The 26675-nt window shown below is 37.7% G+C and overlaps 1 protein-coding gene across 5 annotated transcripts; it reads right to left on the bottom strand.

The window, feature by feature from the left end:
- Nucleotides 1-5219: 5219 nt before the first annotated feature.
- Nucleotides 5220-19009, bottom strand: LOC122310047 (U-box domain-containing protein 33-like). 5 transcript variants are annotated; one of them, XM_043123948.1, is made up of 8 exons: nucleotides 18337-19009; nucleotides 17680-17802; nucleotides 17198-17319; nucleotides 16664-16768; nucleotides 8071-8497; nucleotides 7462-7581; nucleotides 6584-6859; nucleotides 5220-6090 (listed from the first exon to the last, which is right to left on the bottom strand). In XM_043123948.1, the coding sequence occupies exons 2-8, from the start codon at nucleotides 17725-17727 to the stop codon at nucleotides 5401-5403; spliced, it is 1788 nt and encodes a 595-aa protein (XP_042979882.1). In that variant the 5' UTR covers nucleotides 17728-17802; nucleotides 18337-19009; the 3' UTR covers nucleotides 5220-5400. The 5 variants fall into 5 exon arrangements, with proteins under 5 accessions (XP_042979882.1, XP_042979878.1, XP_042979871.1 ...); XM_043123944.1 differs by having other exon boundaries at nucleotides 6584-7018; nucleotides 17198-17493; nucleotides 18337-19008; XM_043123937.1 differs by having other exon boundaries at nucleotides 6584-7018; nucleotides 18337-19008.
- Nucleotides 19010-26675: the final 7666 nt, after the last annotated feature.

Below are 26675 nucleotides of genomic sequence, written 5' to 3'. Positions count from 1 at the left end.
AAGCAACCAAACGTCACTCCTCCGACGGAGTCAAGAGCCAATCCCTCAGGCTGAACGTCCTCCTCTGCATCGAAATCTATGGTTGCATAAAACAGAACCATAGTGTAGGATTACCATTGTGAGATTATGAACCTCAGTAAGTAATCAACCAAATAACCCAAGAGATAAAAACACATTAATGCAACCAACATGTATGTGTGCACATGATGAAACATGTATGAGACCAAAACCATCATTTTTCCAACGCATGCCAAAAATCTCATTTGACCCAAAACATGTCTCTAAATACCATCCGCCATTTTTCCAAAAAATGACCCAAACATAAATCCACCATTTTCCAAGAAAATGATCTTCGTATCCATTTAATCATAAACAACAATTTTCTCAGAAAATGGCCCAACATATCCATTCATTCAGTCAGGTGGGAATAACACGTGAGACTTACCACCATCCATGCTTAACACCTTCCATACTGCTAGCACTATAGGCGGGAATCACATGTGGGATTTATCACCATACTTGCTTGCCACCATCCCTATAGCTTACACTGTAGTCAGAAATCATAGGTGGAACTTACCACCATCTCTACAGCTAGCACTGTAGGCAGGAATCACAGGCGGGACTTACCACCATCCCTGCTTACCACCAACCATACAGTTCATTTTTCCTTTTTTTCATTCCTTTCAATCTATTCATTACACATGCACCCAAAATCCTTTCTTAATACAAAAAATCAGTTTTCAAACATGACACATGAGAATGCATGCAAATAGTATATATGATTACATGGCACATCACACATCAAATAAAATACACCAATTACAAATCCATAGACCAACTCAACAAATAAACCCATCATCCAATCTGCCCCAAAACCCATATCCGACAACAACTACAATAAATTTTCCAACACTTCTCAGACCCAAGGCCCTTCACAACCAATCAGACTCTAGAAAACATGTTAATGTAAAAGTATATGTAAATGTCAAGAAAATCCTTTAAAAAATTACTTATAATGACGAAAGGCAACTCTAGAAGATCAAAGGTGATGCCAAAAGTGGCGGAGAAGCGGTGAAGCAATGTTTTCAAGTGATGGTCGTGGATTTCAAAATTAGAAAATTTGAAGGGGAGCTAAGGGAGACTTAGGGCTGGCCATGGACTTATGAGGGTCAGTTGAATTGATGGTGGTGGCTAGAGGCCATGGGTGGTAGCGCATGGAGGAGATCGGCCAAGGAAAAATAGAGATCGGCCATGGGAGAGTGAGAGAGGGTGTGGTGGCTAGGGGTCACAGTGGGGCATGAGATTAGCTAGGGGAGGTCATCGGTGGAAGGGGAAGCTGTTGGTGGTGGTGCAGTGGCTATGTGATGGTGGAAGGTGTTGCAAGGAGGAAGAACCCAAATGGGTTTGAGAGAGAGAGAGAGAGAGAGAGAGAGAGAGAGAGAGAGAGAGGGGGGGGGGGGAAGGAGCGTGGGGGATGGAGGCTGAGGTGGGGGAGGTTGTCGGTGGGTAGAGGTGAGTGGGCTGTGGGAAGAATAAGGGAAGAGGAAAAAGAAAAAGAGGGAAAGTGAAGGGGAAAAAAAAAAAAGAAAAAGGGAAAAAAAAAAAGGAGAAAAAGAAAAAATGAAAGAAATTAGATCCAATCCCTACATTTCGAGGTCTTAAAACTGTCCAACGAAAAAGATTTAAAACGATAATTTAAATTAAAAAAAAGCATAGCAACTAAGTAAAATAAAATAGTAAAATCCAATAATAAAATAATTTAAAATAAAGAGCAATTTAAATAATAAACAATAATTAATAACAAGAAAGACACATTGAAATAAATTTCACACTTAGAAATCATAAAATAATACTACAAAAATCATATTAAATTTAAAACAAGAAAACCCATAATAATAATAAATAAAATAATTATTTAATTAAAACACAATAAAATATGAGGTATTACAGCCTAGTACATACATTCTGTAGAGCCTCCATCCTTGCTTCTATTTTCTGTAGGTCTTTCCTTTAATTAACTATTCTATTTTTAATCTGCCCTTGCAAAGCTACTCGACAGTTTTCCAATGAATTATTAAGCCTACCAAATTATCAGGAGATGAAATACTAGTATTCCAACCATGTTTAATAAATGCCATTTAATTAGCATCCAGATTCCAACTAGCCTTAAATCTCCATAGTTTCCTTCAAAAAGAAGAATCTTGACCATGAACTGAAATGTAACATAAAATAGGAGTATTATCTGAACAAGAGTTTGGTAGAATCTGTGCATGAATTCTTCCAAATAAGTTAAGCCACTCATTATTAGCAAGACTTCTATCCAACCTCTCCAATGTAAAATTGCCATCCATTCTATTATTGCACCATGTAAATTTAGAGCCCATAAATCACACAAACCACTATCCAATAAAAAATACTGAAAATCCTCTATCTGTTTCATAGACCTTCTGGCTCTACCTTTCTTATAAGATAATGACAAGATTTCATTAAAATCACCCATGACAATCCAAGAAGTAGAAATATCTTGACTTAAAAATCTTAGTAAGTCAAAACCCTCCATTCTATTTCTAGTAATTAGATGACATAAAAACCAGTAAAAAACCAACTTGGGCTACTGCTATGATATGCAACTCGAACATGAATATGTCATAAAGAATAATTAATCAAATCATCCCAACATAATGCTAAACCACCAGCCAATTCCCACGTTGTCAATAGTCAGCAAATTACTATAACCCAACTTCAATTTCTGTAGTTGAATACAACTACCAAGCAATTTAGTTTCCATAAAAAACAACAGCTTTGGCTTATATATCTTTGTCAAATGCCAAAGACTATGAACTGTTTGAGGGTTGCTAAGTCCTCGATAATTCCAACTTATGAGATTCATTTTTGTGAAAGTCCTCAATTTTAATGTGCACGTTTATATCTTTATCATCTGCGACATCGAAAGGAACTAAATTATTATAAATTTGTTATGGGTGCTGAACAAAGAGATTTTTTTTTTCCATTTTCGATGCTAATAATATTGCAAATTTTATTGGTTTTAGATGTTGTATGCCAGTACATGTTGATATATAAATTCATCCTTTATTTCTTTGTAATTATTTCAAGCTGCCTTTTTATATTTTATGGAAACTATTGTTAGTTGTTTTCAAACGTTTGTCATTTTAATTTTTTTGGTTATGTGAGATATAAGAACTAACCTTTGAAACTGTGGTCATATGAGACGAGAGTTAATGTTAACAATGATCATGTAGACGATCAAATGGATTAGATGGATTTAAGGAGACCTATCTCTGATTAATTAATTGCCAGTTTTACCTAATTTCTTTGATTGTTATGACATTATCGTGTCAATGTTTATTAGGCAACGACAGGGGTACGAATCATGCCTCGATCTCCCTCTAAAATGGCTCACAAAACACATTTTTGGGTAACTTGACTAATGAAAAAGTTTGGGAAGATAATTTCAATGCTTGGGAGCCCAACGCTTCCATTTTTTTTATTATTAGTATCCTGTTGTGGGAAACTGTACAATTGAAACCGAAGATCTGTTTGCTGAATGAGACATTCTCACTAGAGTTCTTCTTGCAAGGTTGAAGGAGCTATTGAAGAAATCGAAGAAGAAGCCTTGGCGTCGTCTGGGCCCCCTTTTATATGACCGATCCCTCTTTCCAGTTGTCCTTCAGTAGTGGTGAGGTATGGCAGCCTTTTTCCTTGCGTGTTTGACCTCTTCTTTTTTCTCCACTTTCTCATTTTTCTTTTCCTTTCCATCTCTTCCTTCCTTTCCTCTCTGGCCCATTCTTTTTTCTTGTCCTTTCCTTGTCTCCCCTTTCTCTCTCTTGATGTTGTTTTCTAATGGGGGCCTTTTGATAGGCTGGGCTTGTGAGATTTTATCCCCTTTAGAGAAATTACAAAATGGGGATGGAAACTACTACAAACTTTAATTGAGCACAAACTGTAGGCTTTGGAGATTGAGAATGAAAATGGTTGGGTTTCGATGATTCAGAGTGAAAAATGGTGGAAAAGTTGGGTTTTGTGATAGTGTAGAAAACTTGAATTATACTCATGACAACGTACTTGATCTATAAATCTTTTTTAGCTAGGTGTTACTTCTTAATCAAATTGAAAAGTTAAATCCCACAATATTATCCATCATTAGGAGTTGGATTCCTAAGACTTTTTTTTATCAAATTTTAAAATTTAGAATAGGGAAAAGACAAACGTATGAGGTGGACTCCACATTATTTATGATATAGCTACCTGAATGAGTTTAAGACCACAAAATCTACTTCAGATATATATATATATATATATAATATATATATATATCTATCATTTTAAATCTTAGAGTTCGATCCTTGAAGATCTTTATTCTTATCGTTACTTGTTAGTTACAATATAAATATCACGGTTCAGATAACTTTCTACCAAGAAAAGAAAGAGAGAGAAAGACAGCCCAAAGCCGCCATTTTGTATCATACTTTCAATTAGTGAAGGGTAACTGTTTTATTTTTCTTACAAATGAGGAAAGCACCAACTTTTTTTAATTTTTTGAAGTATGGTGATTATCTCATTTTAAAAAAAATGGTTTTGGGTGGTTGGTCACAAGTAATATGTTGAAGGGAAGTCTTTATAATCCTTTTATTTTTAGGTAGGCAAACTTATATGGCTAAATATTGATTATTCGTTACTCAACAAGTTATTTTTATTTATAAAGGTAAGAATGTATGACATTTTACATCCATAAGGAAACATGACCCGCCACCTCCCCGAAAACCCGAATTAAATGAAATAACATAATAGTATCCCGAATACGTGCTCCTGATACCAGCACTTCCATGTATCCCAACAGCATCGATCACAAACACAGAGAATAGATGCAAAAGCCCATAAACCAAGGTGCAACAAACAAAAGCAAGATGGAACAAATGATAGCGCCATAGCTTAATTTCCAACCTCAAAACAAATGATAATTAAAGTGATTGTGAAAGGCATCAGCAAATCTACCACAAAGAGAAACAATTTGCATGACCTTTCACCAAACAACAACAGCAAACAGTCAATCCCGTAGGCCAAAGCAGAAATTTTCCACCAACACAACAAGAAACACATCAACACAAGAAAGGTGATCGGTAATATCACACATCAAATTCACATGTTAAAAGCCAAGTGAGGAATAAGATAGTCGAAAAGAAGGTGAGTGGTACGGTCCCTTCAACCAAAGCGCAGCCATGCCTCTAAACCAACATAGCTACACAACCCTTGTATATATATAGACGAGATAATAAACAACACAAAATAAATGTACAAATATGAACTATGTGTGATTGAAATATAAGGCCTCTTTTTATACTCGACAACACTTTTACAACTATCCGACCCAAGTTGTGATCATCAAGTTGAAGCCCTCATTGATTCAAGCTTTTCCAAAACATCTGACCCAAGTTTTGGCCGGTTTTCTTGGTTCCTATCACAACACCACAATGCCAATTTAGCCAAACTTTGTGCAACCACAATTGGCCAATCCCCAGCAGATGGATCCAAGACAGCTTGCAAACTCATGGTACCTAAGGCATTTTTCACTTCATTTGCTATGGAGATGGCAGAATGATTAGTCAACAATTGTAGTAATATGATTCCAAATGAATAAACATCTGACTTTATGGTAAGCTTTCCTGTTTCAAGGAACTCAGGATCTACATAACCTGGGGTGCCCTTTGGGACAGTTATATGACATAGTGTTGTGTTGTTGTTTGAACATTGATCATGGCACAACATACGGCAAATCCCAAAGTCACTAAGTTTTGAAACAAGGTTGGCATCAAGGAGGATATTGGATGGTTTTAGATCACCATGTACGATGCTGTGAGGTGCTCTGGAATGGAGATACACAAGGACCGAGCACAACTCTGCAGCAATACGAATACGAGTTTTCCATAACAATGGAGGACTCTTGTCCCTACATTTGAGTCGATCTTCAAGGCTTCCATTGGGCAGATACTCATATATGAGTACAAATTCTTCTGGGCAAGATCCAATAAGTCTCACAAGATTCGGATGCCTTAGATGACTCAATACACGAACCTAATCATACACAAAGAATTCATAAGATCAATAGAATGCAAAACTTTGATTCCTCTAATTTATTATATTCTTCCATTGATTTATTTTTTTCAATTGATTTGTTTCTAAATTGTGTCAATTTAAAAGGCTCCAATTCGCAAACAATTGTGCATTCTTACTGTGTATGACAACATGATATGATATTTTGCAAAGAATGCATCCAAATAAAATTGCACCATGTTCAAGTATGTAGAAGAAAGTTAAATTTCATGTATTCCAGGTACAATACTAAAACTCATCGATCAATCGATACAGGTGAATGATTACGTAGTCTCATGCATACAGGTTTGCAAATATTGGGTTTTTTTTTTTTGTTTTTAACTTATGGAAACTTTCTAATGCGCTAATCTAGAAAGCCAACCAATCTTTCCTTACCATTGGCATTTTATCCATGTACCCATAAAACTACAAAAACAAGTTAAATTGTTCAAATACTTTTAAAAGAATTACATACCTCCATTTGAAACTCTGCGGGTCCTTGCCTAGGGTAGTTAGAATGCAAGCTCTGAGAATGTGGCCTCTTTATAGCAACCTCGATTTGGTGTAGATTGCCTTTGTATATGTTTCCATATCCTCCTCCTCCAATTTTCAGGGATTCATGAAAGTTTTGAGTTGCTTTCTTAATCTCTGAGAGTGAGAACTCAGTGAACTGAGCATTATTCCAACTTGAGCATTCTCCTTGTTTATTTCTTAGCTCTTCAGCTTCTTTCACTGTGCTATCCCGTTCCACCTGCAATTCTACAATTTGATTCTTTAATGATGTTTCACGTTCATGGAAAGTCTGGAACTTTTCCATGAGTTGGTCTATCTGATATTTCATCGTTTCAATTTCTCTCTCTTTTGCATTCCTTTTCTCAATTTCTCTTCTGAGTATCAACTCTTCTTGGGCCTGTGATGGATTTTAGGCAGTTTGCAGCTGATTTTAGAACTATAGAAGTTATATAGACAGAAACTTTAAGAATTATAGTAACGATAGTACGACACTAGCTAGTCAAGTAGAAGGTTTACATTTTATACTAACTAACAAGAAAAAAAATCTTTCACACCCTTTTGATCTACCATATAATTTATGTTAGTTATCTACCATATGAGAAGAATTCTAGTCTTAGGATAGATGGAAAAATCGATAGAAGTTGTTAACACCATTTCATTTTTTATGGTTTGTGGTGTAAAATGTAAAATACGCTTAGTTGGAGGATATGAAAATTGCATTTCCCTTCAATTTTAAGAAGAAAAGGCTAATCAAATTCTGTAGAACAACCTTGAAAGTGTAAAAGAAAATTTCCAGAAAAGGAAAACAATCAAGATGTGATAAATAACCAAAAGCTTTACCTTGCTAATAGCCTCACCAAGCTCTCTTGCTACTTTTTGCTGCAAGAGTGCCAATTTTTCCGCGTCTGCCATCAGTTGTTGAAGTTTTTCATAATGTGGATTATCTAAACTATTTTCCTGCTAGGATCAATTCAGATGAATATATATTAACATGGTTTGTAGAAAAACTCATTTTTTTAAAATAAAGTTATACAGATTTACTCTTTTATTTTTTAATATTTTATAATTTTTAACTAATTTTATATAATGTTTAAAAAGTTAACTTATATTATTATTTTCGAATAGGATAGCAATTGGAATTTAACTATGCCATGTGTCAATTAATATGGCAATCCTCCTGTTGAAAAGTTGAAAACTTAATTTTTTTTTTTTAAAATAGTATAAACTTGTTTTACAACTACCACGTATACATTAGAGTAATGTTAGATACAAGTTTAGAGTGTGGAAGTTTCATGCATATATACGGTATAAAAAAATAGAACCCACCAGAGAATTAATTTCGTTTTCCAAAATCTCTGCACAAGAGTTGCATATTCTACTTTGGATCTGTACAAATCATCCTCCTATGTATAACCACATAAATGCTTTTTATTATGTTTTTGCACATACCACAACGTTAGAAGATGCAACGTCCATAACAGAAGAGCTGCTTGGTGAGAATGCAGTACTCATGAACAACCCCTCCAATGGAGTACGTGGTTTCAGTATTAATTGGTCGCGAGTTGAGTCAATCACTCTTCTTGGAGAGTATGTTGAGCAAGTTGAACTTGAACGCCGACTCCTTAATAAAGATACATCCGACTCATTATTAGAAGTACTGTTGCGTTCCACCTCCGACCTGCTATTCGGGGATGAAAGCTCTCCGGTGCCTCCTTGGAAAGTACCATTGAAGACACTATTTACAATATATGGTGATCTGAAGAAGTTTGAGCTTGAAGTTTGAGCCTCATTCATATTGTAATTCCCAGAAGGAACTGATTGTGATCTTAACATCATGAGGCTTGATTCTCCATTTTCTGTGTCTGTACGTGGTTTCCTGTATCAAATATAGCACTAGAATTAAACATTTAATAATTTCAAGCATTTCAAGTATTGTTACTGCATGTCCATAATATATTTTGTTGAGGGAAAAATGAGCGTGTTGGCATATTCTTGTGAAAACCTGTGTAAAATGGTGTTGTAACAAGTGTTGTTGCGGAAGGATTGAAGTGGGCTTGAAGTGTGCTCATTATTGGTCAAAAGAAGCGACTTCGCTCGACCCTCGCTCGACAGAGCGCTCGAGCGAACTCAGGCAGATTCAACAGCTCGACCATCGCTCGACATACGGCTCGAGCGAACTCAGGCAGATTCAACCGCTCGACCCTCGCTCGACACTGAGCTCAAGCGAACCCAGGCAGAGTGTGTCGCTCGACCCTCGCTCGACACTGAGCTCGAGCGAACTCAGGCAGAGTCGACCGCTCGATACTCGCTCGACATGGCGCTCGAGCGAACTCAGGCAGATTTCGGCGCTCGACCTTCGCTCGACACTTCGCTCGAGCCAATGTTCCAGATCACTTACAATGTAGGGTTTTGAACGCCTCATTTGATGGGAACTATAAATAGAACATGTTAGCTTCTGTTCTATGGGTGGAGAATCAGAGCAAAAACCCTAAGGGCCTCCAAGAACATCTAAGAGCAATCTCTCCCCCATTTGATTGATTCTTTCTTGGAAAAACATTTCTCCACCACAACATACACAAAAATCAGCTTTTACTTGAGTCCATTGAAGTGGACATTTTTGTTGGCCGGAAGAGTCCGGAGCTGCCGTTGATGCAGAGATCGAGAGGTTCTCGTGGGAAGCTATAGGAAGGTCGGAGTTCCGACACTACATGCGTGTAGAGATCGAGTGGGTCACTCGTGGTGTTGCAAGCCAAGTTTAGCTACTACAAAGGTTTTGTGAGTGTTCTAAATTGGTTGTAACAAACTAAAGTTTCTATAGTGGATTTGAGGTGGTGTCTTACACCCGGAGTGGTTTTAGATTTTGAAGAGGTTCTTCAAATGAGTTTCCACTCCGTGAACAAAATCATGTGTTGATTATTTGTGTTATTTGTTTCATTTATTATCTGCTTGTTTGATTAATTTTCAAAAGGCCAGAAAAATTAGATTACACCTATTCACCCCCCCTCTAGGTGTAGTGTTGGGTAGAACCACTGCTTTTTCAATTGGTATCAGAGCGGGTTCACTCCGCTAGGATTTAGTTCCTGAGTGTGATCCTGCTGTAGTGGTTTAAATGGATAGGTCTCAATCACTCACATCTCCACCATTTTTTGATGGAAGTAACTATGCGTATTGGAAGGTTCGAATGAGAGCTTTCCTTAAGTCTGTGGATGAACGAGTGTGGACCTCTGTAACAAAGGGATGGAAACAACCGGTTGTATTCATTGAGGGAGTCGAAACCCCTAAGGGTGTGGAAAATTACTCTAGGGATGAAGTCAACGAGTGTAGTTGGAACAGCAGAGGCCTGAATGCGATATTCATGGCCGTGTCCCAGGAGGAGTTCAAGAGAATCTCCATGTGTGAAAATTGCAAAGAGGCATGGGACATTCTTGAGGTTACCCATGAAGGTACCAAGGCTGTAAAAAATTCTAAACTTCAAATGCTGACCACCAACTTTGAAGAACTTAGGATGAAGGATGATGAAACTTTTGATGGCTTCTATAGCAAACTTAATGATATTGTCAATTCTCGTTTTAATTTAGGGGATAGAATTCCTGAGGACAGAATTGTGAGAAAAGTCCTTAGATCTCTTCCTGAGAGGTTTCGTCCCAAAGTCACTGCTATAGAAGAAAGCAAAGACTTGGACAACATGAGAATTGAAGAGTTGGTAGGTTCCTTACAAACCTATGAACATACTCTTCCTATGGATAAGAAAAACAAGTCTATAGCCCTCAAAGCTATTAGAGAAGAGTCTGGTGAATCTTCTGACGAACTTGCCATGAGTGACAAGGAGATAGCATTTTATGCTAAAAAATTCAGGAAGATGTTTGCCCAGAAAAACCCAAGACAAGAGAAGAGAAGGTTCAAGGGTATCAATGGAGGTTCTAGTTCAGAGAACCGAGAAGGGAGGTATAAGCGAGAAACTAGAGCTGTCAATGACAATATTCAGTGCCATGAATGTCATGGTTTTGGTCACATTCGACTTGAGTGTGCGAATTACAAAAAGGCCAAAGAGAAAGCTAATGCTGCTTCATTGACTGAAAGTGAGTCTGAGTCAAGTGACTCACAAGAGAGTTCTCCCAGGAAGAAAAATTTCAACTACATGGCTTTCACTTCCTCTGTTGCAGGAAAAAGTCATAACAGTGAATCTGTGGTTGAAATTGAGAGTGTTTCTGAAAATGAATCCGGGGATGAAGATGACTTGCAGGAAATCTATGAGAAGTTGTATAAGGAATGTGTAAAATTGAGGAAACTCAATAAAGCACATATTGAGGAAATAGATTTGTGCAAAAGAGAAAATGAAGGACTTCAGGGCAAACTAAGAGAAGCCATTGGTCTAACAGATGAGTTGCAAAAGAGGAATGTGACTTTGGAAGATAAAGTAACAACTCATGAAAATGAGCTAACTTTGTTAAATACTAAGTTGCAGAAATTCTCCATTGGGACAAACCAGCTTGACAAAATCCTAAGTTTAGGAAAGTCCTCTAGTGATAAAAGTGGTTTAGGCTATTTTGAAGAGAATCCTGATGCTCCTTCAAGCTCAAAAGCCTTCGGTAAAAATGTGAGAACCACAGTGTTTGTTCCTGAAATGACTGAGAAAAGGAAGGCTCATCCATCTGAAAAGGGTAAGAAGCCTGTGCAAGTGCAAAAGTCTGTTCCTCCTCCCAAAAGACAAGGAGCTCGCAACATAAGCCCCATATGTCATCATTCTGGGAAGCTAGGCCATATTAGACCAAACTGTTTTAAATTAATGAGTCACTTTGTGCATGCTTCTGCATTTGTTAATAGTAGAACTGCTTATCCTTCTGGAAGGGGTAAGAATTACATGAATGACTCTAAGAATGTCTCAACCTTCTTGAGACAAAGAGCTCACAAAGCAAGCCCTGTGTGTCATCATTGTGGTAAGATTGGTCACATCCGACCAAACTGTTTTGAGCTTAAGAGGCACACCAAGAGAATTGAAAAGCCCTTCTCAAGAAAATGGATACCAAGGTGGATCATCCAAAAGGGAAAGACGCGAGCCACACATGGTTTTGGTGCTGTAGACTGACAGGTATGCATTACATGCATTACATACATTACATGCATTTTTGTTTTATTTTGTTGTTGTTTATTTTTTTGTTGTTGTCTAGTTTCTTTGTCGTTGTTTGCTGCCCCTACATGCACTTCATGATTGGGCTATATGATAGTGGGGTTGTTAATTCTAAAATCTAAGTGCATGTGTCTTTTGAGATTTGTATCATATTTCTATATTTTACAAAGATTTGGAACATGAGTATCTCGTGTAATCTGTGACTGGCATCACACACTTCACTCCAAACTCGGTCAATTGACATTTCACCACTTGTGAGTTTATTGGGGAGGCAATCAAAAGTGGTAGGAAGCTCTATCTTCATACAGAATTGACCACGGGCTAGATGACCTCATCATGGTTCATTTGTGCAAAAATATGTATCTCAAAAGGAAAAGAAAAAGTGAAGTTGAAATAAAAAAAAAAAAAAAAGGGAGGGTGAAAAACAGAATAAGTTTTCTGTTTTCTTGAACATACTGAGACAAGTATTTAAACAGAAAGATTCAGGTCCTAGCAGCATTAGGTTTGACTTTCTGTGTCTTGAATGAGCTTCCCAAGCACCTATGGTTTCATGTTCAGCCCAACCCCACTCACGCCTTACGGTTGAAATTTCTTGATTGAGCAAGGACCGTTTTAAACACGCACGTCTATATTACTTGTGATACTTTGTTTTAAACTGCGTGTTGTATGGGAATATGATGCTTCTCTACATTTGATATGTACTCTTGGTGTGAAAATTGACATTCCCAGTATTTGTCCAAGTCATGTGAGTGTTGTGTGCCTCAAAACTGGGCAAAATGTGTTTTTCTGGAGGTCTCGCTCGACACTCGCTCGACCCCCGCTCGAGCGACAACCGCTCGACAGCCGCTCGAGGGTTTTAAGTTCGCTCGAGCGAACGCCTGGTATAAAAACCCAGCGCCGCTCGAGCCGCTCGAGCACAGTGGCCTCTTTCTCCCTCCCGTGCGATTTTCTTCCTCCTTTTCTCAAATTTCTTCGTTTAAACAAGTGTTTTTCTTCCGAAATCATCTTCAAACCAAGGTAAATCCTTTTCTCTCTTGTATTTTCGTGATTTGATGTTTTTATTTTAGGGTTTTTCCGTGTGTTGTTATGCATTTGGGTTTCGGATTGGGTGTTTGAGAGTCTTTCTTCGATTGTTTTTCTTTTATCTTGTTTTATTGAGGCTATTGTATAGCCATTGTTGGGATTGGTTGTATTTAGGAGGTTTTTGAAACTCCCATGGGTCTATACCCGAGTTTCTCACTTGGATGCACTCCAAGTGTTCGATAAAATGCCTCAATGAAGTGTGTTTTTGGTTTTTCATCATGCATTGGCATAGCATTGCTCCCATATCTATTTCATGTCTATCCTAGGTTTGAGACATCGTTTAACTAGGATTGCATTATGTTTTGAAGGTGTTTTGGTTTAGAATTGGGATTGGTTTGCACATGGGTCATGCATGAGGTTTGGCATCGTTTAACATGAGTCATGTACATGGGTTGGCATTAGCTTGTAAATGGCTTGAGTTGTCATTGCATATATGTCATGAATGTGGTTGGCATTAGCATGCATGTTGGTCTTTCACATGAGTAGGCATTAGTATGCATATGGGACATTTTGACCTAGGCATTTGTTATTGTTTTGAAAAATGGGGAGTGACATCGGGCATGCACCGAGTCTTGCATTGTTAGTTGGCATTGTTGCGTCAGCATGCATGCATCCATCACGTCTTTGCATTGCCTTAGCCTTGTCTAACGTCTTTGACTCTGTCTACAGCCGACACCATGTCTCGACATGTTCGTCCTCGCCAAAACCCTCCTGCACCCGTTCAAGCCCAATTCCATAGTGCTCGAGCCCAAGAGTTATACTCTCAGAACTTCTCGCATCGTACTCCCATAGTCGAGCGTGAAGTGACATTAGGTGAGCTTACTGAGACTATAATTCCCCGTATTTTTGAGTCTCGTCAGTGGCAGGCATTGACCACTGGTCATCCCACTCCTTCTGTGGAGTTGGTTAGGGAGTTTTACTCCAATATTCATGACATATCTGTTGGTGACTCATTTGAAGTCAGTCTCAGGAATGTTGTTTTCCGAGTCACTCCGGGCATGATAGCGACTCTGCTAAATGCCCCTCGTGAGCTCTATCCTGAGTTTCCCTACTCACGGACATCTCCTCCAAGTCCACAAGTCATTGCTACTTGTCTTTGTGGCCGACCTAGTAGTTGGGAAGGGACAACCCCTATTTCAACTGCTCGTTTTACCCCCGATCACCTCATTCTTAGTAGGATTGTTCTTACGAACTTAGATCCTACTGGTCATAATAGTGATGTGGGTCTTGACCGTGCCCGTCTGCTGTATGCCTTGATCAATGGTGTCTCCATTGATCTAGGAAGTCTTTTGTGTCGGGTTATTGTTGAGGCGTATCGGTCCTCCAAAACACGGACTGGTTTGCCCTTACCGTGTTTGATCACCCGAATAGCTCTCTCCCAATCTGTTGCTTTCCATCCTCAGGAGCCTAGAATTGCTCTTAAGGCTCCTATTGGTCGTAGGACGGTTCAGCTGAGTCGTGCTCACACAACTCCACAGCCTATCCGTGTTGAGCACCCTCCCGCTCCCTCCTCTCAGCCTTCGAGCTCTCGACCATCTAGTTCTCAGCCGTCTACCTCGGCCCCATCCAGCTCTCAGCCATCTTCCTCAGCCCCCGGTTCGTCGGAGCCCAGTCTTCAGCAGGTACTTGAGTATCTAGCTCGCCTTGACGCCCGGTTCGACAGTCTTGAGGTGAAAGTTGACAACCTGCAACAACTTGTGACTCAACGCTTCAATGACATCGAGAGGCAGCTCAATGAGGATGATGAGGATGTCGATGGTGATGATTGAGACCCTTGGCTTCTAGTGACAAAAAGGGGGAGATTGATTTGTTGAGGGGGAGATATTGTTGAGGGGGAGTAGTACAGTATTAACTCAGGGGGAGTGTTACTTGAACTAACACATTTTTTTGTTTTGGGGGAACAGCAGCTTTTGGTTATTTCTGTTGATTTATATTTCTTGTTAGCTGCTGATTGTTTGACTAATATTTCTTGAACTCAATCTATGATTTGTTGTTTAATGAAATATTTCTCTTCTAAAACCTGTACTTGACATGAATTATGATTTGAGAATTGCAAATATGTTTTTGTGCATATGTGAATGGGTATGTTTAACCGTTTGCTAAGCGTGTGCAGAAATTTTTCAACATGTTCAAGAATATGGATCTAATTGGGTGTGCTAGGATTAGATCATATGTATAGGTTAGAGGTTTTGTCACAGAAATGCCAAAGGGGGAGATTGTTGAGGGAAAAATGAGCGTGTTGGCATATTCTTGTGAAAACCTGTGTAAAATGGTGTTGTAACAAGTGTTGTTGCGGAAGGATTGAAGTGGGCTTGAAGTGTGCTCATTATTGGTCAAAAGAAGCGACTTCGCTCGACCCTCGCTCGACAGAGCGCTCGAGCGAACTCAGGCAGATTCAACAGCTCGACCATCGCTCGACATACGGCTCGAGCGAACTCAGGCAGATTCAACCGCTCGACCATCGCTCGACATACAGCTCGAGCGAACTCAGGCAGATTCAACCGCTCGACCCTCGCTCGACACTGAGCTCAAGCGAACCCAGGCAGAGTGTGTCGCTCGACCCTCGCTCGACACTGAGCTCGAGCGAACTCAGGCAGAGTCGACCGCTTGATACTCGCTCGACATGGCGCTCGAGCGAACTCAGGCAGATTTCGGCGCTCGACCTTCGCTCGACACTTCGCTCGAGCCAATGTTCCAGATCACTTACAATGTAGGGTTTTGAACGCCTCATTTGATGAGAACTATAAATAGAACATGTTAGCTTCTGTTCTATGGGTGGAGAATCAGAGCAAAAACCCTAAGGGCCTCCAAGAACATCTAAGAGCAATCTCTCCCCCATTTGATTGATTCTTTCTTGGAAAAACATTTCTCCACCACAAGATACACAAAAATCAGCTTTTACTTGAGTCCATTGAAGTGGACATTTTTGTTGGCCGGAAGAGTCCGGAGCTGCCGTTGATGCAGAGATCGAGAGGTTCTCGTGGGAAGCTATAGGAAGGTCGGAGTTCCGACACTACATGCGTGTAGAGATCGAGTGGGTCACTCGTGGTGTTGCAAGCCAAGTTTAGCTACTACAAAGGTTTTGTGAGTATTCTAAATTGGTTGTAACAAACTAAAGTTTCTATAGTGGATTTGAGGTGGTGTCGGAGTGGTTTTAGATTTTGAAGAGGTTCTTCAAATGAGTTTCCACTCCGTGAACAAAATCATGTGTTGATTATTTGTGTTATTTGTTTCATTTATTATCTGCTTGTTTGATTAATTTTCAAAAGGCCAGAAAAATTAGATTACACCTATTCACCCCCCCTCTAGGTGTAGTGTTGGGTAGAACCACTGCTTTTTCATATTTTTTAATATTATATTTGGTTTTGAGATTTGAAAAAGTTAATTTTTTTTTCTTTTTATTTTGCATGAGAATTTGAGAAATTAATTAAAATGATTAGATAAGATGAGTTAAGAAATGTTATGAAAATAAGCCTAAATCTTTTTAAAATTTAGATATTAAAATCTTTTGAAAGTATGAGATTACACTGCCCGTAATATTATGAAAGGGAAATAGTACTCTAACTATAAAGAGATTATGTAAAAGTAATAATACAAACTGATATAGTTTGATGTAGTTCGTTAGATGATAAAATTATTATTATATATTGTAAAGTGGATCTGACAAATGATATGAAATCACGTCAGTTTATGAAATTATTTTTGTATAATCATTTTGTACCACAATACTTATCTTATTAATTTAAAGTGTTTGCTAATTGGAGGGTCAAGTGTAAAATTGTTCCCAAAAAGCAATGATCAGAGCCAAAGCAGTTAATCAAGCAAATTAACCTGGTATGGATGAGATGGCCTTTGCAGATAAACTGTATGAAACAGTACACAGGTGCTCGTTCGCACACATATCTTGCTTTTCTAGACTTGAGGTCCATCATGTTTCTGCAATGTCAACCAACACAAAATCAACCATTTCAAAGGTGAAGGCATTAAATTAATAACCTACGTACGTACCTACTTAATTAACTAATTCCCTAATAAATTCCATTCCATTTAAAAATTAATAATATTATTAATCCAAAGCCAGAAAAACGTACATGTGAAATTAATTGACAGTTTTCAGTTCATGATTTATTTATCTTTTGATTATTACTTTAAATAGTTATTTTAATTTTTAAGCAGTACCTTACAAATTACTAAACTTTATAACAAGTCAATTGGATAATGTTTTGAGATTGAATATGCCAACATAATATTTTTTTTAATTTAAAAGTTTATGTATTTATTTTTTTAAGGAAAACTACTAGCAAGAAAATGAACATGAGGCCGGCCGGCCGGATGATATTGAAATATTTATTATGCAAGTTGTACCTGTTGTAGTGCTTTTTAGCAGCTGCTCCCATGACAAGCCTCCTAACTCCATACTGAGCGATGAGTTTTACAATCCCCTCTTCAATAGTTTCCGTTTCAGTTTGTAGTATTTCTGCCCGTACCTAGATTTAAAAGCCGCAATGCCAATTGTATTTGAAAAGCTTAGCCAATTTTTCTGAATCCAAGATCTCAAAATGATTTCTTTGGATTAATTAGTTGGCAAAAACTTTCAAATTAAGCCTAACTAGGGAGTTTTCATGACTTCAAACTTCTTCCTCATCACTTCTTCGGGTCGACTGTCGTGAACGTGTGGTATGCGTAAAAGGTGAAGATCTTGCGCACGTACAATTGGAATGGAATGGAACTCACATTAATTACAAAGCATGCTTTGTAATTAATGTGAGTTCCATTCCACGTACAATTGGAATGTGAAAAGAATGTAGTAATCTATAGAGATAGATCGAAGAAGGATGTGAACGTACCCCCATTTCGCCACAAAAATGATCATATTTATTGAGGATCTCGCGCATATTTACTCTCTTTGTCCTGGTATTCTCTTACAGATGCTTCGTTCACATACTTTAATGGAGTTCTCGTAGGACCCACTGCAAAAGCAATAAAAAAAAGAAAAAACGCGCACACACCCAGACATATATTTCAGTACGTCCACTTGATGTTGCAATTTAAGACCGATTATTTAATTTAGGCATTTCCATACTTTAAATTACCAGATAACGAGGTCACCTCCCCATGGCAAATAAAACAAGTATCTCTGAAAGGCCCCCCGTCCGATCCCCACCCCAAAAAAAAAAAAAAAAAAAAATCTAACAAATTATATGAGTTTACACATCATGACTGCCGACAATTTCTCAATTTTCCAAGTTACTTTTCAATGGGTATCAACATGAGCGAATGATATATGAAAATCAAAGTGCAATCCATATATATATATATATAGTAACCATAATCAAAACAAAGAATAATTTATAATCAACACTCCATACATTCATCACGAAGACATGCATATATGGGAGTTGGGATGTTTCATATCATCATTTTATGCAAGTACGTACGCCTGCCCTGTATGTACTTATATATGTATATATACATGTACATTAATTCGTGGATAGTTGGCTTACGAGGATTTGGGATCTGATTTGGAGGGTGATGAACGTGAAGGATACAAATCTTCCTTCCTCCAGAGTTATGGAAAGCCCACAACAGAATCGATTTGCCCTCCTCCACTTCTTTTCCCACTGCTGCGCATATCGTATTCTCACTTAAAACGTGTGCCGGCACCGAATTATCCAAAGCCTTCTCCGGCCTGCTGCTTCCCATGCTTCCAGTCCGGAAACCTAGAAAGTAGTAGTAGAAACTAGAAGCCAAGACAGGATCAAGAGGTCCGTACGGGAAAAGTCTTGTCCTAAAGAAAGCAAAAGGAAAAAACCCTATTCCGAGGCTAGTACTACTAGTAGAGTTGCTCCGGCCTCTTGTGTCGTAGAAACTGTTTGATCTGAACTTGCGATCCACAACCTCTCGCTGTTGATCATCTTTGTTAATCTACATGTACTTATTCGCCAATTAGTAAACAATATAAGCTGATATCACTTTCTGAGAGGATGAGAATATCTATTATATCCTTAAGAATCTTTGAAAAAATGGAGTAATTCTTGGTAAGAGAGCACGTAATTGATTACGTAATGGTTCTGGGAAGTTTCTGATTTCCATTTTGTTCGGTTCAGTGAATCAAAGGGATTGCTTGGCGCATTGACCAGCTGGCTGACCATTGGTTCCGTTCCTGTATATGGCTGATAAAGCTGAAAATTTGGATATATGTATAGGAAAAGATGGTGCACATTAATTATATATATATTTTTTACATTTTTTTAATGTTCTTTTAAATAGATCAGTGTAGTTATATGTAGATTTAAAATAAAATAATAAAAAGAATAAACTGTTTTAAACCAAAAGATTTATAACCGCAGAATTTTAATTCCGTCTACGCGTAAAAAATACAACTGCATAACGTTGTGATTTGGCTTTGGATTGGAGGAATGCAATTTCATCAAGCTAATCTGGAAGCCTTCCGTACACCGAATATTTAATTCCAAACAACGACTGATAGTCCGGCAGATTCCTGGTCCTTTCTTGGCGGAGAATAGGTGTGGGTCTACGTACCTTTCCTAGATAGCTGGCTTCTCATTTGTAGTATTCTTAGCCACACGTAGAAGAATTCTAACGCCAGCCGTGCCTTGTAGACGAAGATAAAAGAGTAGGACCAACAACTTAAATTAATTTTCTTGTCTCTATTTGTGATTAAATTTCTGGTCACGATCACACATAAATACAATATCATGACGTGTAGACTATTCTACATATTTTTAATGAAAGAAAATCCATTGCATAAGGTCCCATGCATGAGTACTATTTTTCACAGCCATGAGATCTCAACTACAAGGTCGAGGGCGAGTAGTACGTTCTAGTTCTGCAGAATTTTTCAGTTGAAAAGATTGGCCGGAGATCAGGAGAACGCACCATAACATACGTATAATTAGCGGATAAATTAACTGTTCAATTCCAAAGATTATTATTATGTCTTTTTTATAAGGGGGATGGGTTCGAACAACGTAGCACTAATCATTAATATATCCTAAATTCCAATTATAATTGACGGCGTCAGTTTTTATTTTTTGTAGTGCAAAATCCTTAATTAATTGTACATCCAACATCATTTAATTACTACATGCGGCCATCGTCAAGATCGTCCTTGCATGACGAAATTTCTAAGCGTACTGTAAGATTTGAATGCAACCGATTTCTTATTTAGCACGAGAAGTTTTTCTACCAGGATTTGTCGACAATTGCCATGAATGGAAATTTCTAAAGTCAAGCTCAATAGTACTAGTGCTCCTGATGCGGAAGCATAGGGCTGTGCAAAATTTCGACATTTTCGATTCCGTCTGAACTTTATTCCGATTCTGACTCTGACACAATCGGAATTTTCAAAAGTCAAAATCGGAGTCGAAGTAGCTCCGAGTTAATTTGCGGTAGTCGGAGTCGGAATCGGAGTGGAGAGTTCCTCCAAATTCCGACCTCGAATTTCGACATTTTTAAAATTAAAACAGAAGCAAAACGACGTTGTTTTGCATCTGTTTTAATTTTTTTTTTTTTAAATATAACTCTTTATTAAACGACGCCGTTTCATTTAAATAGGAATGGCGTCATTCGCTATGGCCCGTTACCTCTTGAATGTTCATTTCTCTTCAGTCTTCATTTACCCCTCCCCCTCAGTGCCGCCTCACCCCCTCGCCCCAAGACCTCACACTCATAGCGCCCAGCGGCACAGCCTCACATCGTCACACGACTGCCCTCAGCCTCACACGACGGCCGTCATTGGTCTTGGCCATACACAGCGGAGACACATCCTGTTGACTGGTCACCACTGACTCAATGCTATCTTCGGTCTTCCCAGTTCCCAGTTCCCAGTTCCCACTTCCCAATCGGTAATTTTAGGCTGTAGTTTTTTTCAAATAATGTAATGTAATGGTCCCTTTTTTTGCAATTTAATTTGTTGGTGTATGAATTTAGTTCGTTGTATGTAATTAGGATGGAAATGCAGTAACGGAATCATTGTTATAGGAATGTAAATGTGGTTGCATGCAAACTGTTTATGAAAATGCCTTAGTCCCTAAAGTACAATTTAATTTGGTCATTTGATTTTATTGGGGGAAAGGTTGGGAGAAGTTGTTGGTTTGACATTATTTTATGATGCACAAGAAGGGTTTAGTTTGTTTTTTGAAATATCAAGAACGAGAACAACAACACTAGTCTACTACTTGTGTTTAATCTTTTTTACTTAATTAAAAGAAATTATTCAACTTTTATTGTCTCATTTTTCAAAACTTAATATCAAACAAATTCTTATAATTCTCAAATATTTTCACGTATTGGTATGCAAGTACATTAGATCATTTTCACTTTATAATTCTTGTCAAGTACATTAGATCATTTTTTCTAACATCTCTCATAAGTATCTAAAACAACATTTGGATCTCTTTTATTTTTTTATTCAAATCAAGGAAGTTCTATATCCTAATCATGTATTGCCAAGGTATGGATCTAGCTTTAAATTCAACTTTAAACCCATGAACAAATGTTGGTATATATCTAGCCACGTTCGAATCGTATTATTATCTGACACGATGATGTAATTGCACCGGGATGCTAATTAATTTTTTCCATCCAAGTATAAGTAGGTTCTTTATAATTTCCCTAAGTTCGGACATGAATAAATGCTGAAATTATTATCACTATATTATATTATTATATATTATCCAACTGATTATATATATATATATAAATGTATGTAGTCTGTATCTATGTGTCCTCATTCAGGTTTACAAAAAGTAGCTTTTAATTAATATTGCTTGGAACATATGAAGAGGCATACATTTATCAAAGTACATCAATTGTTTGTACAGTTATCATATTGTTTGTATTGTACCAAAAACAATACAATAGCCCTTTTGTATGGTAGAAAAAGTTACACTTTTTCTCTTTCTGCAACCTTTTTTCCCCCTTACTCAAAGAGCCCTTTTGTGAGATGAATCTGTTTTTATTGTATTCAAGGATAAAGCTAGCTGAGTTATTACATAAATAATACCATTTCATTCCTATTTTTGGCCTAGACAATGTAGACAATGGACATGCATGTTAAAAACTTAAAACATCACAATTGCGCCTCAATCCATGAACCACACTCTTTGATTACCTGACTAAAAAATCTAAGAGCATGGTGTTGTATGAATTCAATGTGTCACCTTTAGGAGAAACCAATAAATGAAAGGAAATTCATGCTGGTATGATTGAGTCTCTTCTTTTTCTAGCAAAAATCTTGCAAGTTTATGATTTCCATTTGATATGTTAAACAAAGTAAATAGTAAATCCGACTCTATTTACAGCTTTGCTCTAATTTTATTTTATTTACAGTACTTCTAATTTTTTATTTAGCAACTAACTCCCTGCTTTTAATTTAATTTTTCAGCTTCTTTGATTTCAAATAGTATGGATGCTAGACCTAGTGGAAGTAGAGATTATGGAGACAATGCTAGTCCTCCTACACTGGCACGGGCTTCCACCCCGACGACGGAGTGTACTTCCACCCCTAGAGCCCCATCTAGGGCAGCATCTAGACCAGCATTTAGAGTAGCTACTTATTGTGCAAGTAGTCAACTCCCAGTAGATACAGAAGGAGAAGATGAAGATATGTTCAATGAAGAGGAGGAGATGGCAGATGTGCCCATTGAGCCTGATCAACCACCACGGACTTCTAAAAAACGATCGTGGATGTGAGAACATTTCACTAAAATTCCTGGTGATCGTGTGAACCCTCAGACAAGATGCAACCACTGTGGGTAATTTTGTGGTTGCCATTCAAAGAAGTAAGGCACCGGTGTATTAATAGCATATCTTACCGGTTGCCAACGATATAAGATCGCGAAGAGATTGGCGGCCACTGGCACTGATCAAACCAAGCTCAGTTATGAAACTCAAATGGCAACTAATGGTGGCCCTTCACATGTTAAGAAGCTTATAATCCCTCAATATAGTGAGAAGATGTTGATAGAATTACTTGTAGAGATGATCATTACTGATGAGATGTCTTTTACCACAGTTGACAAAAAAAGCTTCAACAAATTTGTGCGCTGTCTTGAGCCACATTTTTCCATGCCTTCACGGTATACGGTTATGGGAAATTGTATGAAGAGGCATGTGAGGGAAAAGACAGAAATGAAGGAGATGTTTAGTCGAACTGGCCAGAGAGTGTCATTCACCACTGATACATGGATGTCCATACAAAATGTGGGCTACATGTGTATCACAGCCCACTTTTATTGACAATGAGTGGATGCTGCATAAACGGATAATTGGATTTAAAGAGATTGTTGATCACAAGGGTGCATCCATTGGTGCAATGATGGATGATTGTATTTAGGACTAGGGTATTAAAAAAGTCCTTTGTATCATAGTTGATAATGCCAGTACCAATGACACTACAATTGAGTGGTTCAAGAGGAATACAATGGTAAAAGATGATATCCTTCGTGGACACGAGTTCCTACATGTTTGATGCTGTGCTCATATCATCAACCTCATTGTTTCTGAGAGGTTGAAAGAGGTTGATAATTCAATTACCAAAGTCTGCAATATTGTGAGATATGTGAGGGCTTCCCTCTAAAGGCTTGGCAAGTTTAAGGCTATAGCAAAACAACTTCAGATTCCATCTTCAGTGATGTTGTGTTTGGACGTTCTGATTCGATGGAACTCGACATATATGATGTTGGAGGTGACACATAATTATGAAAGAGCATTCTAGAGAATGGAGGTCGAGGATGGGGGTTTGAGGTATGCTTTGATGGAGTCTACTAGGGGGAGAAGGGGGCTCAGTGCACCGGATGCAGTTGATTGGGATTGTGTGAAGTCTTTTGTTGATTTTCTGAAGTTGTTTTATGATACAACTATGCAGATATCTGGATCCAAATATTGTACTGCAAACTTGTACTTCGACGAGCTTTCGAGGATTTATGAACACCTGCAATAGAGTTATGCTAACAGTGAGAGATTGTTATATGCTACGGCTATGAGGATGAAATCAAAATATGATAAATATTGGGGGGATATTGTGAAGATAAATAGATTATTACTTGTGGCTGCAATCCTTGACCCCCGATATAAGTTAGAAATTATACAATTTTTCTTTATTGATATCCTTGGGGAAGAGAAGGCTGAAGAGTTTATTAGAGAGCTGAGAAAGGATATTGATGACTTATATATCCACTATAACAATATTGGTCATCCTACTTCAGCAAGTGGTAGCCGTAGCTCCTCACACCTAACCAGTTCAACATCTTCCTGTGATTACACTGCTTCTGCTGCAGCTATTTCACCACCATTGGTGCAGCGATATCATCAAAGGCATGCATCGAGAAATATTATGCAGTGTGGGTCTGAGGTTAAACGCTATTTGATGGAAGATGTCGACGCACCTAGTGATGCATTTCAGTTATTAATTTCGGGAAGGTTCATTCCACCAAGTTTCCTATTCTTTCCTGAATAGCCCGAGATCAGCTAGCTATTCCTATTACTACGGTTGCATCTGAGTCCGCGTTTAGCATTGGAGGTTGTGTGTTGGATGCTTATCAGAGTTCATTTTCAGCTTCAACTGTGAAGGCCCTCATTTGCACACAAAACTGGCTAAGTGAAATGCCCATTGGAGTAGATATCATTGATCCCGAGAGCTATAGGCTTGAATCAGGTAACTTTAGAATTTGTATGCTTTTAAATGATAATTTAAATATTTGTAATGTTTTAATTATTAAACTTCTAATTTTTATGATTTTGTAGACATACTTGTGAACCCTAGCATAGTTGTGGATGAGTTACAAGTTACATAGATGAGGAGTTGTGTTCATGTATTGTAGTGATGCTATTCAGGTACTATATTAGTATTTTTAAATAATTTAAAAAATTATTGACCATTTCATAATTCATACTATATTTTTTAAAAATATTTTCATTTGTATTATTTTGCAGAAAAACGTTTATGAGAACGAATGCCAAATGGTAGTGGCTATTGGCTTCAACTTCAAGCATCAAGACTTTGTTTCTTTATTGATGTTCAAGAATCAAGACTTTATCAATGTTTAATTACTAATTTACTACTTTTTGGTTTATTAATGTATGTCTGTATGGAATTTAATCAATGTCATTTGTATTTAAGTTTTTTTTTTTAATTTTTTTACATCATTTTTTTGAAATTGGAAGTCAATTAGATTGTTGGACCTTGAATTTCACATGGGCCTTAGGAGCTGGGCCTTCTGAGTCGGAGGTGGGCTGAAGCCCAACAATACTCCGATCGAAGTTCTGACATCATTTCGGAGTCGAAGTCTGACTCCGTTTAGAGTTTGAGTTGGAGTGAAAAAAATTTTCTGACTCCAAGTTCGGAGCTGACCATTCCCACTTCGTCAGAGTCGGAGCCCACCCCTACGGAAGCATGACTACTATGCCGCACATGTTAAACCAAGCATCTCTCTCTCTCTTAGAGAAATACTTTACAGATAAAGAAATTACAGATAGAAAAATAAATCTACAAATTGATGTTATTTAATACAATACGTTAAATTATAAAATTACTTCTATTATCTAATAAATCACATGAAATCATATTAATTTGTGAGTTTATTTTTATGTATTCTTTTTATAAATTTAGCACTTTCTTATATTTTTATTCCATGTCTGGCATTTGAAAATGGTAAAAAAGTGCTAAAATAAATTGATTCCCCTATATCGCCCCTTTGTTTGACAGGGAGAGACAGATGATCATATGACATTTGCATATTTTCATGTTTTCTACATGTCTTTTTTTTTCGGTCCCTACCAAATGACCAGAGTTTCTAATGTTACACAATACCTACATGGGGCGAATATGAGGTTTTCAATTTTACTTGACCATTTAAAAATGTTTTCAAACAAACAGTCAATCAATGAAACAATTCACAAATAATAATAATAATAATAATAATCAATACACTTATTTCGTCACGAAGTGGAAACTTTATTTGAAGAATATTTTCAAAATCTAAAACCACTTTGCGTCTAAGTCCACTATAGAAATTTAGTTTGTTAGAACTAATTTAGAAATACTTGCAAGACCTTTGTAGTCGCAAAATCTGACTTGCAACACCACAAGTGACTCATTCGATCTTTGTACGCATGCGACTAAGGAACTCTGGCCTTCCTATAGCTTCATCATAAGAATTTCTCAATTTCTACTTCAATGGCAGCTCTGGAATCCCTCCCAACCAAAAAAAATTCACACGAATAGATTTAGCAGTACTTGACCTCTAGCACAGTGGGATGGAGATCATATGATTTCAAGAGAAAATGAAGTATGCAAAATGGAATGTTTCTCTCTTGCTAAAACATTATAAGCTCATTGTCTACTCTGTATGTGCTTAACTTATGGAGAAATGGGCAAGCTTCTATTTATAGCAACTATGAAGCACAACGCTAAAACCTAGTCGAAGTAAAATTTTTGAACATTTCCTCGAGGGGGGTGTTGAGCGAGTGTCTAGCACATGTTGTGTTCAATTAGCACTCGAGCCATGAGTCAAGCGTATGTTGAGTGAAATCTCTGTCCATGCTTTCGCTCAAGCTACATGTTGAGTGAGTGTTGAGCAAAATCTCTTTATGAGCATCACTTGAGAAACTAGTCAAGCGAACTTTCTGTATGAGATTTGCTTGAGCTATTGGTGGAGTGCTTATCAAGCAAACTTTATGTTTGGCATTTGCTCTATTCACTGTTGAGCTTCTACCGAGCTTGATTTTCATCCCTTATCTATTGTCAGTTTTCTTTAGCCAATCATCACTCAACAAGTTATAACATAATTTAACCAAGTTTGTCACATGAATATGCTAA

The sequence above is a fragment of the Carya illinoinensis genome, chromosome 1 (assembly GCF_018687715.1).
Source record: "Carya illinoinensis cultivar Pawnee chromosome 1, C.illinoinensisPawnee_v1, whole genome shotgun sequence".
Lineage (NCBI taxonomy): Eukaryota > Viridiplantae > Streptophyta > Magnoliopsida > Fagales > Juglandaceae > Carya > Carya illinoinensis.
Note: the sequence above shows the minus strand (reverse complement) of the source record. Positions and strands in the feature narration are given on the sequence as shown.